The following is a 16,256-nucleotide window of genomic DNA, read 5'->3' as shown; positions in this document are numbered from 1 at the left end:
TCCGATCAGACGTCCAAAGCCGGTATTGCGATGCCAGCCAAGCGAAAATTTTGCACTTGAGGGGTGCCCAGCTGCGCCAAATGCGTTTGGCTATGGGGGAACACGTCAAGCCCTGACACAATCGGCTGTAGGTGGACTTCGTGGTATAAGTACCTGAAGCATCGCAAGGCCATGTAAACTGATCCTCCTCCGATACATCCCTGTCCACGGTTGCAATAGCCTGCTCCATGTGAATTAGCTGCATGTGCGCCATGAAAAAGTGAGCTTATCTCTGATGTCATGCACCCAAGCTCCCTCAACCAAAGCATGTTGCACGGTTCTCTTTCTTTTGATCCTAACACCCACCAAGTCAGCAATCAAGGGAGCTATATCGCCAATTGCAAACCCATGCAACCACCTGTCGGTCCAAAACAGGACCCTACTGCTGACTCCTACCTTGATTAGCACCATACTATCGAAAACTGCTCTTGCTTCCTGATCAACCCATGAGCTGTAAACCTTGCCAAGGACGAGTGGGATCCGTCCTCCCCAACCATTCCGACCTCATGCGCATGGCCGGACCTTGCAACTTTAAGTTCTTGACTCTCAAACCTCCAAAACAAGTTGGTCTACAAATAGTTTGCCATGCTACCAGACATTGCCCACCATGCGCTGTTTCCTTCCTGGCCCAAAAAAAGGCATGCATCCATTTGTCAATCTCTTCAAACACCCATTGGGGTGCATCCATGACCAACAAGTAATGTACCATTCGTGCCGAAATCACACTCTTGACTAGCATAAGACTGCTAGGTCTCTGGATCAACCCTTGCTGCCACGCCGGTATGAAACTCTTGACCTGATCAAGCATGGGCTGCCAATCCACACGAGAGAGATGAGGGATGCTCAGTTGCAGACCAAGGTATTTGCAAGGAAACTCTCCCAGCTGACAATTGAGAAACTGCTGCACCCTCGCTCCATCTGCTTGCTGCCCTTGGATCACGATGGTAGAGGTTTTCCTGTAGTTAACTCGAAGGCCAGAAGCTTGACCGAACACTTGCAACATTGATCTCACACACGAGAGGTCCTGGGCTGTGGGGCGTATGAATAATGCCACGTCATCTGCATAGATGGAAAGCCTCTGGTTGGCCTCGATGCCGTTGAAAGAGGACATCACTCCCTCGCTGGATGCCTTGCAGATCAGAGCCGAGAGAGCTTCTATTGCTATGACAAAGAGAAGTGGGGAACTGGGATCTCCTTGACGCAAACCTCTCGCATGGCTTCTATTAACGATGACCCTAGTCGACGCCGATTGGAGCAGAATTGCTATCCATCTCATGAAGTTGTTGCCAAAGCCTTAGCTCTCAGGGCTTCAAAAAGGAATGGCCACGAGATGGTGTTAAATGCCCGCGAGATATCAAGTTTCAAAAACACTCCTGGAGCTCTTCGGACGTGGATTTTCCTGGCTACTTGTCTCACCAAGAGAATGTTATCATGGAGATTCCTTGCTTTAATGAAAGCTGATTGGTTGTCATTGATTAGCTCTTTCATTCTCCTTCGCACTCTTGAGGCCATCATCTGGGAAAATAGCTTAGAGAAACTATGGGGTAAGCTGATCGGTCGATAGTCTCCGATCTCTTCCGCATCACTCTTCTTCGGGATGAGGACAATAAGGGCTCGGTTCAGCTTTGGGAAGCCCCTTCCATCGCACACATATAGCTTCATGATCGCAGCCATGATATCGTGCTTTATTATCGGCCATGCTCGTTGATAGAATGCACCACTAAAGCCATCAGGGCCCAGAGCTCTATCCGGGTGGAGCTCTTTAATAACCTGCCACACTTCTCCTTCCATGAAGATCTCCTCGAGCTCATGTAGGTCAATCGGCTGAACTCCAAGGAAATCAAGGTCCAAGGAGATGTCTCTGGCCTGATCAGACCCCAGCAGTTCTTCGTAAGCAGAAGAAAAGGCCTCTTCTATAAGCACTTGGTCTGTCACCACCTCTTCTCCGATTTTGATATGAGGGATGAAGTTTTTTGCCCTCCTGCCATTGGCGAAAGCTTGTAATAGCTTCGTGTTAGCATCCCCCACTTTGAGCCATTCCTTCAGAAGTAGCCATCCCAAGATCCTGAGCTTGATGGGGACATTGGTGTTCCAGATGGTGATGAAGTGATGATCGAGGTCCTCCTCATGGTCATGGGTGAGGAGGGCATACGCATGTTTGGTGGAGAAGCCAACGCCCCTAGATTTGATAGATGACCCAGGCCAAACCCATAGATTTCAATGACAAACATAAGAATCTAGATCTGTCCTACAGAACATGACCAACGTCATAACTTTATGCCAACAAACTGTCAACTAAAACTTCATTCACCTATCATCAAATGCATGTTTCTTCCGAAAAAAATAAATCATCAAATGCATGTTCCAGTTTAGTGACCAAGCAAAAGAGAGAGAAAAAGCGACATGTTTAACAGGTATACAGGTCATGCACTCAAGTGGAACCCTGACAATATCAGGATAAGGATAAAAAGGAGCAATTCACAGCAAGCCAGCAAGTACGTGGTATAAGCATCTTTTTAACCCATAAGACGTACTCCCTCCGTCCGGAAATACTTGTCCTAGAAATGGATAAAATGGATGTATCTATAACTAAAATAAGTTTAGATACAACCATTTCGAGGACAAGTATTTCCGGACGGAGGGAGTAGCAAGTTTGGGAGGAAATCTGTAGTATTTGCCCCCTTTGTACAGAGCTGCAAATTTACAACGTTGTCAAGAGATGAGGGAGAAACACATGTTCGACGGCCTGTCTTACAAACATGTAGAGGGAAATATCCTGGATGGTGCTACAAACATGCCAAGTAATCAGTGTATTTTCCACACAAGTTCAGCACGGCCTCTGGAATTCATGAGTTCTCCCTGAAAGAACTCGACATGAACTCACCGAGCCGTAACCATATTTCCTTCTGCAGTGGGGTAGTGTCAACATCTACAAACTTCACAAACTATCACCAAAACTTCAGAGTTCGCCAACATGATTAGTCTTCGCGGCAGCTTTACCTGCACATCAGAAGTTCACGAATCAAGAATGGAAAATCTGATCATACAAGCATGGAAAATCACAGTATAGAGCAGTTTGTTTATCTTGTACAATCCTGGTCTCCTGCATGTTGTAATCACAGAAGCAGTGGCTCAATTTGGCACACTCTTTTCATTAGATAATGCTGCAAGCAAGGCAAAGATCAAAGCACTAGCGTGTGCTTCAGCTACCGCTCTGCTGCAGTGAGGCGGTGTTGGTGCAAATTACAATTGATTTCTATCAGCAGGTAGCAGTTCTGGTGCCAACACATATATGAGAAGCTGGATCTGTTTGCTTCAGCCTCAGGGACACTTAGTCTCAGAAATCATCCACAATACTAACTGACAAGCTAAACATGCTGAAGTGCTGAGCTAATGCTAGCGTCATTCAAATTCAATAGACTACATGGACTAGTTGTTCGCATAATTTGGACTAGAACATAATTGAGCAGCAATTTCATAGATTAAACAGAATGCACAAAGTAAAAGTATATGGATCACATGTGAAAGCCATTATATACCTGCAAAAAACTTCTTACCTAGTTTATATCGATTTTCAGCTCAAAGAGATCACTTGAAACTGTACTCTGATTGCACTCAGAAACTATCCCCTCAAGATCCATAGGTGCATTTGAAACGAAAACAAGCAGCGGCTTCTTTTTCGGAACAGGCAGTGGCTCACTCTTGCCCTCCAGTATGCCTAGAACATTCCTCATGACAGGTCTCTCTTCTGAAAAGGGATTCACACAGCTCAAACCTAGAAGAAGCAGCCTCGTCATTTGCTCTGTGTCATACTCCCCATTCAGGCTCATATCAACAGCATCTAAAAGCCTGCCCTTAGAGTGCAAATTCCAAACCCAATCAACAACATTCAGCATGTTCATGCTGCCAGGAGCTTCTCGGTCTATTGGCCGCCTTCGTGTGCAGATCTCCAGCAGTACAACCCCATAGCTGTAGACATCGCTCTTTTCTGTGGCTCTTCCCATCTGGAGGTACTCAGGGGCAAGGTAACCAACAGTCCCTGCTGCTAAGGTTGACCGAGGGCTAGTACTAGGATCCTTCAACCTTGCAAGCCCAAAATCCCCCAACTTGGGATTGAAATGCGAATCCAGAAGTATGTTACTGCACTTGATATCCCTGTGGATCACCTGCTTGTCATGTTCTTCATGTAGGTATGCAACCGCAGAGGCAATGCCGACTGCCACATTGTACCGGCGAGCCCAGTTGAGAGTGGGATAACGGTGGACACCTGAGCAAGAGTGGAGAGCCATGTCCAGGCTGCCATTTGACATGAACTCGTACACAAGCAGCAGCTCGTCCTTCTCCGCGCACCACCCTCGCAGCTGAACCAGATTAGGGTGCTTCAGGTCAGCGATTATGGTAAGCTCGGCGGTGAACTCGTTGTGGCTCTCCGTGGATTGCTTGGAGCGCTTGACCGCATATGTGACCCCAGAGCGCGGGCACACCGCCTTGTATACAGTACCGAAACCACCACTGCCAACCACTAGAGAAGGATCAAATCCCTTGGTCGCCGAGAAGAGATCTTGGTACATGAACTGCCTTGGATGGCCCGCTGCTTTTGCTCTGACGCCGCCGTTAAACCCTGCAGGACGAGACCTCCACTTCTTCATAGACAATATCACAAACACCATGACTGCACCGAGAAACACGATGGGCAAAGGAATGCCGAGCCCCATTGCAAGCCTTCTGCGGTGCCCGTCCTTACGGCTGGCGACAGCGACATCCCCCGACGCGGGGGCCCTGCGGACGCTGTCGGACACGCTGTGCGAGGGTCTGGACGCGAGGCCGACGGCGCGCAGCCCGTTCGTCTGGAAGCTCCAGCTGTGGATGACGAAGCCGCCATCGGTGCTCCCGTTGTCGGACGAGCACGAGACCTGGAAGCCGACGAACATGAACTCCGCGAAGCGGGCCGCAAGGGCCGTGGTGTTGGGTACCACCAGCGCGGGCGTCGGCGGCCGCAGACTCGCGTGGCTAAGGAACACCTCCAGGCGAGTCCGGAGCGCGTCGTAGATGACCCACGAACCGACCTCGTTGCCGTTCCGCAGGTCCACCGCCCCGGTGGAGTTCCCGCCGATGTGCTTGCCAGCGGAGGACGTGTGCACGCGATTCTTCGACGCGTCGAACGCCACCTCGAGCGGGAGAGACCTGTTCCCGCCCGTGCCCTCGGCGGCGGCGACCGGGTCGGGGAGGAGCACGAAGGAGAGGCGGGAGGCGGGGCGCGCGGAGGCCGGGGAGGCGAAGAGAAAGGAGGTGGAGAAGGAGGCGTTGGGGGGGAACGGGAGAGGGAGCGGGAAGAGGGCGTGGGAGGAGGGCGGCGGGAGGGACACGGAGGCGGAGCGGAGCGAGGCCCCGCCGAGGAGGGTGAGGTTTCGGAGGGAGAAGGACGGGAAGGAGAAGGCGACGGTGGTCGCCGCGTCGGCGGTGGGCGGTGGCTGGACGGGGAGGAGGAAGAAGACGACGGCGAGGAGGTAGAAGGGTGGAGGTCTTGGAGCCATGGCGTGGCGGTGGCCGGTGGCCGGTGATCAGGGGGGAGAATGTGTTGACGAGGTCAATGCGGGGTGGAAAAAGGGAAAGCGGGGCCTTATATAGGGGAGAGTGTGGGGTCGACCTGTCAGTGACAGTGAGAGCGCGCAACGCGAAAGAAGACGGAGAGGGAGAGAGAGAGGGGGGGCTGTCGATGGGTTTGCTTACTTTTTGATTATTATTTGGCGGCGGCTACAAATGAGGCGGATGATTGCCGTACGATCTGGTGATGGGTGGCATCCGGAGCACCGGCGTGCTGCTCCATTGCAGCCATGGCCATAGCAACACCAAGCACAAAAAAGCATCAATGCTGCACCGGCTACGTCTCTAGCGAAGCTTCATAGCAGCCACGGTGGTGCTCCATTGCAGCCACGACGACGCTCCATTGTAGCTCCGCCGCAGCACCGGCTGCCCCGTTCGAAGCTCCATTGCAGCACCAGATGGCCGCCGGCGAAGCTTCACTGCAGCGCCGCGGTGGTGCTCCATCGCAGTGCGACGGCGACAGGGTGCTGGGACGAAGCACGCGGCGGCCATGGCGGATGCCGCGACGCATCATGCATGGGGAAAATGAGAGGGGATCCCAACGTGGGTGGCTGCTGCTTTGGCTTGCAAATAGCGATGGTTGTTGCTATACTTGGCCTCCAGCAGCGGTGGCTGTTGCCCACGGCAAGGGATGTGTGGTGGTCCGGGAGCAAGCCCTCTCCTCCTAGACGAGGGAGATGAGGAAAGGGGGAATGCGGCATGAAGAAAGACGAGCAGATAAGGTTGGGATGAAAAGGGGATGGGTGGACCCAACATGACACGTGTCGCGTGGGAGAGGAGGTTTACGCGAGGAGGAAATCAACCGGTTTATTTTAAACGTTTTCCTTATTATTTTCCGTTTTTCACTATGAATGCCGTTCCTAAATTTTGATGTGTATACCTTCAAAATAAATAAACAGCCGAACCTTCAAAATAAATATTGTTTTGAACCTTCAGAATAAAATTGATGTGTAGGAATGAATTCCAGAAAATAAGAAAAAGAAGCGAGTTACCGAAAATAAATGAAACACGGTCGATCCTTCCTTTGCTTATTTTTTGTCCCAATTGAACACTTTCATGTATTAAGGCTAACCAAAACAAAACAATTATAATAAATTTAAATGGTTACTTGCGTTCCAAGAAAATGCGAACCAACAAATTGTTATTTTTGATTTTCTTCTAACCCTAAACTTGCACAAAATACATTTGTTTGTTCATGTATTAGTTCTAAAACCCAAGAGATTCACGGAAATTACACACAAAAATTGCAATCCCGCAAAAATTGCAATTACACAAAATAATTGTAATAGCATGATGTTAAAAAAGGTAATAGCACAAAAGTAATTTCAGTTGCACCAAAAAGGTGTAGCTGCAACAAAAACAAATGAGCAAAACACTTACAAACACAACAACTTTTCTATATACACACAAAGCACATTCCCTGAAAAAAAACACAGTTTCGATAATAGTGTGCTAAGCAAAGATGCCCAGGACAAGAATTTAGACCCTTTCTTTACGAAGCACACAAAATCCACACTCGTCTCTGCCTATATCCATTGGTTGAAAAGCTGGCTATGGTTTTGTTTTAGTAATCAAAAACTAGTCCCATAATTATGGTAATGAATGCATGGAGGCTCTCCTACGGAGGGGTTTGAGCTTGCCAAAAAAAATAGTCCCGTAATTAGTAGTGTTGACTCACTTTTCTCTTCATGCCCACGCGTAGCATGCTGATTGTGCATGAGAGGTGCTTCGAAATAACTTGTAGACGTAAAACCATAAGCACACTAGAAAGACATTTGTGTTCAACACTTTTAGACGACACATAACATTTTGACGATAATGTTGGAACTATAAGAATAAAAGGTGGCACAATGCATTTTTTTCATTTAAGATGCTTGTTCGAATGCAAAGGCGGGAGGTGAATTCTTGCAGTTGTATCACTTGATGTAACGGAGGGCCATAAAGCTTTAGTTTTAGGGGGAAATGAAGTTAGGACTTTATCCCTAAATAACTAACCTATTGGTTATGCTTAACATCTCTAATTTCACATCATATCCAATGCCTAACTAAATTGGGGCTTAATATGTGTGCATCTTTGTTCGTGAGGAACATGTTGGGCAACGTAGTAATTTCAAAAAAATTCCTACGCACACACAGGATCATGGTGATGCATAACAACGAGAGGGGAGAGTGTGTCCACGTACCCTCGTAGACCGAAAGCGGAAGCGTTAGCACAAAACGCGGTTGATGTAGTCGTACGTCTTCACGATCTGACCGATCCAAGTACCGAACGTACGGCACCTCCGAGTTCAGCACACGTTCAGCTCGATGACGTCCCGTGAACTCCGATCCAGCAGAGCTTCACGGAAGAGTTCCGTCAGCACGACGGCGTGATGACGATGATGATGTTGCTACCGACGCAGGGCTTCGTCTAAGCACTGCTACGATATGACCGAGCTGGAATATGGTGGAGGGGGGCACCGCACATGGCTGGGAGAGATCAGCAGATCAACTTGTGTGTCTAGAGGTGCCCCCCTGCCCCCGTATATAAATGAGCAAGGGGGGAGGCCGGCCGGCCCTTGGGGCGTGCCAAGGAGGTGGGAGTCCTCCTCCTAGTAGGAGTAGGACTCCCCTTTCCTAGTCCAACTAGGAAGAGGGAAGGGGGAAGGAAAGAGAGGGAGAGGGAGAGGGAAAGAGGGGCCGCGCCCCCTCCCCTAATCCAATTCGGACTCCTCATGGGAGGGGGCGCGCCACCTCCTGGGCTGCTGCCCTCTCTCTCCCCTCAGGCCCACTAAGGCCCAATACTTCCCTGGGGGGTTCCGGTAACCCCTCCGGCACTCCGGTTTTCTCCGAAATCACCCGGAACACTTCCGGTGTCTGAATATAGTCATCCAATATATCGATCTTTACGTCTCGACCATTTCGAGACTCCTCGTCATGTCCGTGATCATATCCGGGACTCCGAACTACCTTCGGTACATCAAAACACAAAAACTCATAATACCGATCGTCACCGAACTTTAAGCGTGCGGACCCTACGGGTTCGAGAACTATGTAGACATGACCGAGACACGTCTCTGGTCAATAACCAATAGCGGAACCTGGATGCTCATATTGGCTCCCACATATTCTACGAAGATCTTTATCGGTCAAACCGCATAACAACATACGTTGTTCCCTTTGTCATCGGTATGTTACTTGCCCAAGGTTCGATCGTCGGTATCTCAATACCTAGTTCAATCTCATTACCAGCAAGTCTCTTTACTCGTTCCGTAATACATCATCCCGCAACTAACTCATTAGTCACAATGCTTGGAAGGCTTATAGTGATGTGTATCACCGAGTGGGCCCAGAGATACCTCTCCGACAATCGGAGTGACAAATCCTAATCTCGAAATAAGCCAACTCAACAAGTACCTTCGGAGACACCTGTAGAGCACCTTTATAATCACCCAGTTACGTTGTGACGTTTGGTAGCACACAAAGTGTTCCTCCGGTAAACGGGAGTTGCATAATCTCATAGTCATAGGAACATGTATAAGTCATGAAGAAAGCAATAGCAACATACTAAACGATCAAGTGCTAAGCTAACGGAATGGGTCAAGTCAATCACATCATTCTCCTAATAATGTGATCCCGTTAATCAAATGACAACTTATGTCTATGGCTAGGAAACATAGCCATCTTTGATCAACAAGCTAGTCAAGTAGAGGCATACTAGTGACACTCTGTTTGTCTATGTATTCACACATGTGTCATGTTTCCTGTTAATACAATTCTAGCATGAATAATAAACATTTATCATGATATAAGGAAATAAATAATAACTTTATTATTGCCTCTAGGGAATATTTCCTTCAGTCTCCCACTTGCACTAGAGTCAATAATTTAGATTACACAGTAATGATTCTAACACCCATGGAGCCTTGGTGCTGATCATGTTTTGCTCGTGGAAGAGGCTTAGTCAACGGGTCAGCAACATTCAGGTCCGTATGTATCTTGCAAATCTTTATGTCTCCCACCTGGACTTGATCCCGGATGGAGTTGAAGCGTCTCTTGATGTGCTTGGTTCTTTTGTGAAATCTGGATTTCTTTGCCAAGGCAATTGCACCAGTATTGTCACAAAAGATTTTCATTAGACCCGATGCACTAGGTATGACACCTAGATCGGATATGAACTCCTTCATCCAGACTCCTTCATTCGCTGCTTCCGAAGCAGCAATGTACTCCGCTTTACACGTAGATCCCGCCACGACGCTTTGTTTAGAACTGCTCCAACTGACAGCTCCACCGTTCAATATAAATACGTATCCGGTTTGCGATTTAGAATCGTCTAGATCAGTGTCAAAGTTTGCATCAACGTTAACCATTTACGATGAGCTCTTTGTCACCTCCATAAACGAGAAACATATCCTTAGTTCTTTTCAGGTATTTCAGGATGTTCTTGACCGCTGTCCAGTGATCCACTCCTGGATTACTTTGGTACCTCCCTGCTAAACTAATAGCAAGACACACATCAGGTCTGGTACACAACATTGCATACATGATAGAGCCTATGGCTGAAGCATAGGGAACATCTTTCATTTTCTCTCTATCTTCTGCAGTGGTCGGGCATTGAGTCTTACTCAACTTCACACCTTGTAACACAGGCAAGAACCCTTTCTTTGCCTGATCCATTTTGAACTTCTTCAAAACTTTGTCAAGGTATGTGCTTTGTGAAAGTCCAATTAAGCGTCTTGGTCTATCTCTATAGATCTTGATGCCCAATATGTAAGCAACTTCACCGAGGTCTTTCATTGAAAAACTCTTATCCAAGTATCCTTTTATGCTATCGAGAAATTCTATATCATTTTCAATCAACCATATGTCATCCACATATAATATTAGAAATGCTACAGAGCTCCCACTCACTTTCTTGTAAATACAGGTTTCTCCAAAAGTCTGTATAAAACCATATGCTTTGATCACACTATCAAAACGTTTATTCCAACTCCGAGAGGCTTGCACCAGTCCATAAATGGATCGCTGGAGCTTGCACACTCTGTTAGCACCCTTTGGATCGATAAAACCTTCAGGTTGCATCATATACAACTCTTCTTCCAGAAATCCATTCAGGAATGCAGTCTTTACATCCATTTGCCAAATTTCATAATCATGTATGGTGCTAAAAGTGCAATAAAATGTATTTACATCCATTCAGGGAGCAAGTTAATATATTTCAAACAAAATAGTGCTAAAAGTGCAATAAAATGTATGGTGCTAATATTTATCTAAGTACATGCCAAATAAAGCTAGGGTTAGGGGGAGAACCGAACGAGATCAGAGGAGAGAACAAGCGGGCTATGGTCATTTGGGTGGGGGGGTCAGAGGTTGACATCAGCTACAATTTCTCTGTTATCACATCCATGGAATTCCTAAAAAAACAGGATCAAATAGAGGAGTGGGTGGGGGTGCCCTGTGGCTCTCTCCCAGTTGTAGGAAGTTGTGGTGCTGGTTGACGCTATTCTGTTGATTCTTCTCCAAACAGGAACCACCGATTTACAAATTTTATTAACCACTGAATTTAGGGAGTGGCGCCAAATCCTTCTATGGATTGCTTTTTTCGCCTCTTTTGCCGTCAAAGTGCGAAGTCTAAGAGTGTTTTATGAAGTTTGAGATGAGAAACCTCTGAAAGCTATACTTAACAAAAAATGATGGTGGACTGTCCAGATAAACTCGACAAAGATTCCCTTTTTTATGCATTACCTGCTAGCAACCTAAAGGCCCTCCTAGAAATTGGGAGCCCAAAGGTGGACTCTAGACAACCTATGACCATAGTGTTGGGAATAAGTGCACATACACTTAGATAATATGAAAACTATGATGGAATCGAAGTGTAATTTCAACACTACTTCATGCACATATTCAGGAATCATTGCTCGCTGTGGAAAGAAACACATGCATCAACATTCAACATATATGGAGTGAATTAATTCAACCTCAGTGGTTGAACTTGGGGAAAGCCCTGAGTGCTTCCAGCACATAGCTAGGACAAGTAATAGGTCCCAGCACATAGCTAGGACAAGTAATAGGTGCTTTCACACATTCTTCTAGAAAAATATAGCATCAATATCAACACACATAGACACCAAATATTAACGTGGAAAAGTCCCCAAATTAGAGTAAAACCCACTAGATGAAGCGACTCAAATCTTCTTTCATTATTATCAAACATGTGATAGAATCGTTTCCTCCCTAAGTAGTTTTAGAAGCTCTCATGCATTAAGATATCACTACCTTAGATGAAGACAGTAAGATTTAGGGTAGCAAGAGCCAAGGATTAAAACAACCTCACCAAAGATGATGGAACCAAAGCTTGAAAGAGACAGGGTGGTAGATCTCAACTTCACAACCTTGGGGACAAACCCCATTTGCTTGATGACAATCTTCTTCATTTTTCCTCTATTCCCATTAATTTCATTTTTTTTCTCCAATGGAGGCCAACTTAGAATTTTCGTCACTTTTCTCGGCGACTACTGTACGGGGAGGCTAAATATCCCTCTTGCACACATTTGGGCTGCCTATAAGAATTCAGAGGTTCAAGTCATCTCCTGACAACCCGCCCCTAGAGATAGCGTTTCATCGATGAGGCCATTTCTGGCTCATGCTTGGCGATACAGACATCATTCTTGCAAAGAAAAGAAAAGAAAAAGTTGAAGCGATAACCGCCCTTTCCGGTTTGAGAAGAGTGTTAGTTCGCAGAAATTGGATTAACTTCAAAAATTATTTCTCTATACCACCAGAAAATGTAAGATACACAGCATGCATTTAACGAGAAAATAGAATTACATAGCATTTAAGAAGAATCCAGACACATCTGTCTGCCACAGTTGCGCTTTTGGTTAAGTGACCGCTACCAGGCCTAGCATAGTAGCCCAACCTTGAACACACGGGTGAAATAAGAAACGGCAGCTTCTCATTTCAGAAGAGATCTTGCAAAGTGTTCCCTGGCTGTGGCCAGAGCTTGAGATATTGTCTGCAGAGAACAAACAGCCAAATAGAAAAAACTATGAGATACTATATGATAAATGACAGGAAAGTGCAGGTATGGAGATTCAGAATTTTGCCTGCTCAGAGAAGGGAACAGAACCATCAGCAGCATTGGTTGCAACCTTCCCCGCAATGGTGTTCGCATCTGTTTCAAGAATTATGCTGCACAAATACAAAAAAAGATCACATAGTTTCAGTTATTTTCAAATCTTTGGCATGCATATATAAACACTAAAAAATTACAAGAAGAAAATTTAGTGGTCTAAGGAGCTAAGGTCATAATTATATGAAATCAGCATCAACCATGATATGTTCCTAAACACTGCTGGTGACTAGTTGGCTAGTTGTTTAAGATGCTCACTTATTTAAGGGCCCTCTTGTTTGGAACACTGGAATTTTTACAGATTCCATAGAAATTGAACTGTGTCCTGCAAAACTCATGTGTTTTAAATGGGGCCTCCTTTTCCCATATTTTACAAAAACTCCACGAGAGCTCCCATAAATGACATAAAAAAAAGTAGATAATAATACAACATAAACATGCCGCAGAATGTTGAAATGGCACACGAGTATGATGCCCAACAACACCTTCATGTCAACAGAGGATTATTGAAACATGAGACGATTCAAATTTACATAGATCACAAGAAAACTTTACCCGCCATCAATAATCTCATCAATGCAGAGAAGTATCAAGTCCAAGTTCTCAAGTGCAGTCCTCTTCTCAACATCACCCCTAAAGCACAATAAGTTGCACCTTGAACCAACTGCCTTACAAATTACCAGTATCAAAATACCAGTTCATGCAGTAACATTAAAACATGTATATTACCTGAGTAGAAGACCGACCGAATCAGCAAAACCCTGTAGCACATTTGCTATGATGAGCTCATTTTCATCATCTCCGGCAGTGACGAAAAAGTGAAGGTCTTGTACAAACTTGTAAACAATAATATAACCATCAAGCAATGTTATCTCAGCTGCAGAGAACAAAAATAGGTGTCAAAGGTAAATCCAAATTTAACGCGGACAACAAAATAGTTGATATTATTGAACATAATATACTAATGAAATAAACCTGAAACTTTTCACCCATCCAATAACTAACATTTCACGGTCATTGGGCATTCAGGGTTCCACAATTAGGGCATACAATTGGCAGTAAACTAACATGAACGGTTCATGAAATACTTTCTGTCCAGCTAATGGCTCTTTGTTAACACGTGATGCCATTTACATACCACAAACAAGAGATGTGTTGAATAATTGTCAATAAAATCAAATAATACGTTCCTACCAAATACTTTAAAGCCAATAAAGCATCCTACGGAGTATTACTGCATTATAAATCAGTAGCAGGCTTTAACTTAAGGCCGGGCCTAAATATGCATGTATTGCAACTATGGTCTCAAATATGAGTCACTAATGGGAAATTCAAGTAATTTTGTGAATTAAAATCTTTGACCAATGATGAAAAATGGCAAAGGCAATTAAAACCAGTGCTACAGTGATGGTAAGACAGGAATTTACATGCTACACGCTATGAATGAATTACCTTCGGAGCGTGCATTTGTCTTCAGAGTTTTAGTGAAAATGGACTTCTCAAAGGTCAACCTAGATGCGTTATTCGGCCAATCATCCGAGAAGTACTTCACAGCAACACGCTTCCCCTCAGAATCCAGTAGCAAAATGTTCTTCACAGAAGGGCAAGATTCCTGTGTAACGGTAACGGGCAATCATTGCAAGACTTTCTCCAGACAAATAAGCAAGCTGCTGCTGCACTTCATATTTATCAATTGAAAGCACCATTTTCATATAGGAAAAACAAAGCTAACCACAGTGAAAGAGGGAACAAATAAGAATTTCATCAAATCAGTGAAGAGTATAAATAGTTAATACATAATGCATGATATGTCAGGTTTCAGCATTTTGGTTATCATATTACATTATTACAGACTAAGTATCCCTTGGTCTTTTTCCCTTTAGCATCAAGCAGTCAACTGTAACTCTGCTTCTGAAAATCAAAATCTTAAATTATGGTACAAGAACTGTGGTCGATCAACTAGTTTCAGACAGACCACCGGTAGTCTATGTGGAGTAGTTAAGCTTTACAGAAAGGAAGGCGTTAATCACAAATAATTATACAGTTTCAGTATCAGTTTACACTTCATACTACAGGATTGAGTTGACAGCCCAATTTACACGATCTTCCAGTGTCATATTGCAAAAATGCTAACAGCCAATTAACATAACTAGGTGATGAGATGACATATGTGAAGTCTTCATAGATTTCCAGAATGGCGGTAGTTTCAGCTCGTTGGCTCTCAGTTATCATAGAGCTTAGCCGATGGTAGATGGGAAATCAAAAACCGTTTGGTCGAGTTATGTTGCACATCTATATGCATGGTCGACATTTCTATCTGGCAAATCAACTGATAAGTTCTTGGGACCCAAATTTAGTTGCGCAAGATCAGAGGAATGAACGCCGAATTCGAATGTAAATACATGTAGTCAGAATCGGGGGGAGTAACAGGAACAGCGAAAGAATCGGCAGACCTTGGAGAATTCCCCCATGGCCTCCTCTCCGCCCTCTCAGCGCCTTCCTCCGGTGCAAGCTTCTGAGAGAAACGCACCCAGATAGGTCAGATCAACAGAAGCAGCTCAAAACCAAATGGCGAAAACACAGCTCGGATCTGGACGGCCCGTTCTCGTCAGATCCGGGCTGAAAAAGCATGCAACGAAAGCTGTCGAGATGATTGACGGGCGCGCGTATTACACGTAGCGAACGCGCGCATCGGATGAATCCGCGGAGACTTGTCGAGGATGGAGGTGGGAGAGATCTAGAGAGGAGTTACCTGGAAGGGAGAGTGATCGGGACAGCGGGAGGGAGAGCTTTGGTTTGTTGCCCGCGAGATCTGAGATGCAGCAGACGAGTGTAGAGAAAGACGGGAGGGATTCGGCAGGCGAGCGGAAGTGAACGAGGTGGTTAGTTTAGCTACTCCAACAGGCCCGCTGGCCCGGCCCAGTTGGCTTCGTTGGATGGGATCAAAAACTGAGAAGGGGCACGCCCCTATATCTCGCATCCAGCTAGTCCAGCTTCCGACTCGCTGAAGGGGCACAGCCTGTTTTTCTGTTTTTTTTTTTGCTTTCTGTTTTCTGTTTTTGCTTTTTTTTACTTTTGTTTATACTTTAAAATACTCTAAATATACATATTACAAAAAACTCTCTACAAAAAATATTTGAAAAATGATGAAAATTATTTGGAAAAATACTCAAGCATTAGGAAAATGTTGAACGTGTAGAAAAATTGTTGAACGTGTATATAGAAATTGTTGATCATGTATTAAAAAATGATGCATGTTTTTGATCATGTATATAAAATTTCAAGAATTTAAACAAATGATGAACAAGTATTTGAAAAATGTTAATCAAGCATTTGAGAAATGTTAAATGTGTATCGAAAAAATGTTGACCATATATTAAAAAAAGGATGAAATTTTTTGTTCATGTATGTAAAAATGTTAATCAAGCATTTGAGAAAAAATGTTGAACAAGTGTTTGAATAATGTTAATCAAGTGTTTGGAAAATGTTAGATGTGTATAAA

The 16,256-nt window shown here is 45.0% G+C and overlaps 2 protein-coding genes across 3 annotated transcripts; both read right to left on the bottom strand.

The window, feature by feature from the left end:
• Positions 1 to 2,684: 2,684 nt before the first annotated feature.
• Positions 2,685 to 5,617, bottom strand: LOC109773906 (probable L-type lectin-domain containing receptor kinase S.7). The gene is made up of 2 exons (XM_020332633.2): positions 3,597 to 5,617; positions 2,685 to 3,039 (listed from the first exon to the last, which is right to left on the bottom strand). Exon 1 carries the CDS (start codon positions 5,571 to 5,573, stop codon positions 3,597 to 3,599), a length of 1,977 nt encoding a protein of 658 aa, XP_020188222.1. The 5' UTR covers positions 5,574 to 5,617; the 3' UTR covers positions 2,685 to 3,039.
• Positions 5,618 to 12,352: 6,735 nt separating this feature from the next.
• On the bottom strand, positions 12,353 to 15,662 carry LOC109773891 (coatomer subunit zeta-2). Of its 2 annotated transcripts, none has more exons than XM_020332622.4 (7): positions 15,507 to 15,662; positions 15,208 to 15,269; positions 14,207 to 14,366; positions 13,484 to 13,631; positions 13,310 to 13,387; positions 12,729 to 12,813; positions 12,353 to 12,637 (listed from the first exon to the last, which is right to left on the bottom strand). In XM_020332622.4, exons 2-7 carry the CDS (start codon positions 15,223 to 15,225, stop codon positions 12,578 to 12,580), a joined length of 549 nt encoding a protein of 182 aa, XP_020188211.1. In that variant the 5' UTR covers positions 15,226 to 15,269; positions 15,507 to 15,662; the 3' UTR covers positions 12,353 to 12,577. The 2 variants fall into 2 exon arrangements, with proteins under 2 accessions (XP_020188211.1, XP_040245880.1); XM_040389946.2 differs by having other exon boundaries at positions 15,428 to 15,600.
• Positions 15,663 to 16,256: the final 594 nt, after the last annotated feature.

Source organism: Aegilops tauschii, chromosome 5, assembly GCF_002575655.3.
Source record: "Aegilops tauschii subsp. strangulata cultivar AL8/78 chromosome 5, Aet v6.0, whole genome shotgun sequence".
Lineage (NCBI taxonomy): Eukaryota > Viridiplantae > Streptophyta > Magnoliopsida > Poales > Poaceae > Aegilops > Aegilops tauschii.
This window is presented reverse-complemented; position numbering and strand designations above follow the sequence as displayed.

Bases quoted from the DNA above. Each gene is read 5' to 3' on its own strand.
- LOC109773906 (XM_020332633.2), bottom strand. From the start codon at position 5,573: ATGGCTCCAAGACCTCCACCCTTCTACCTCCTCGCCGTCGTCTTCTTC.
- LOC109773891 (XM_020332622.4), bottom strand. The intron at 13,632-14,206 runs GTAATTCATTCA...TGTTCTCTGCAG, and splicing joins GACAAATGCACGCTCCGAAG to CTGAGATAACATTGCTTGAT. The intron at 12,814-13,309 runs GTAAAGTTTTCT...GTATTTGTGCAG, and splicing joins GATGAGATTATTGATGGCGG to CATAATTCTTGAAACAGATG.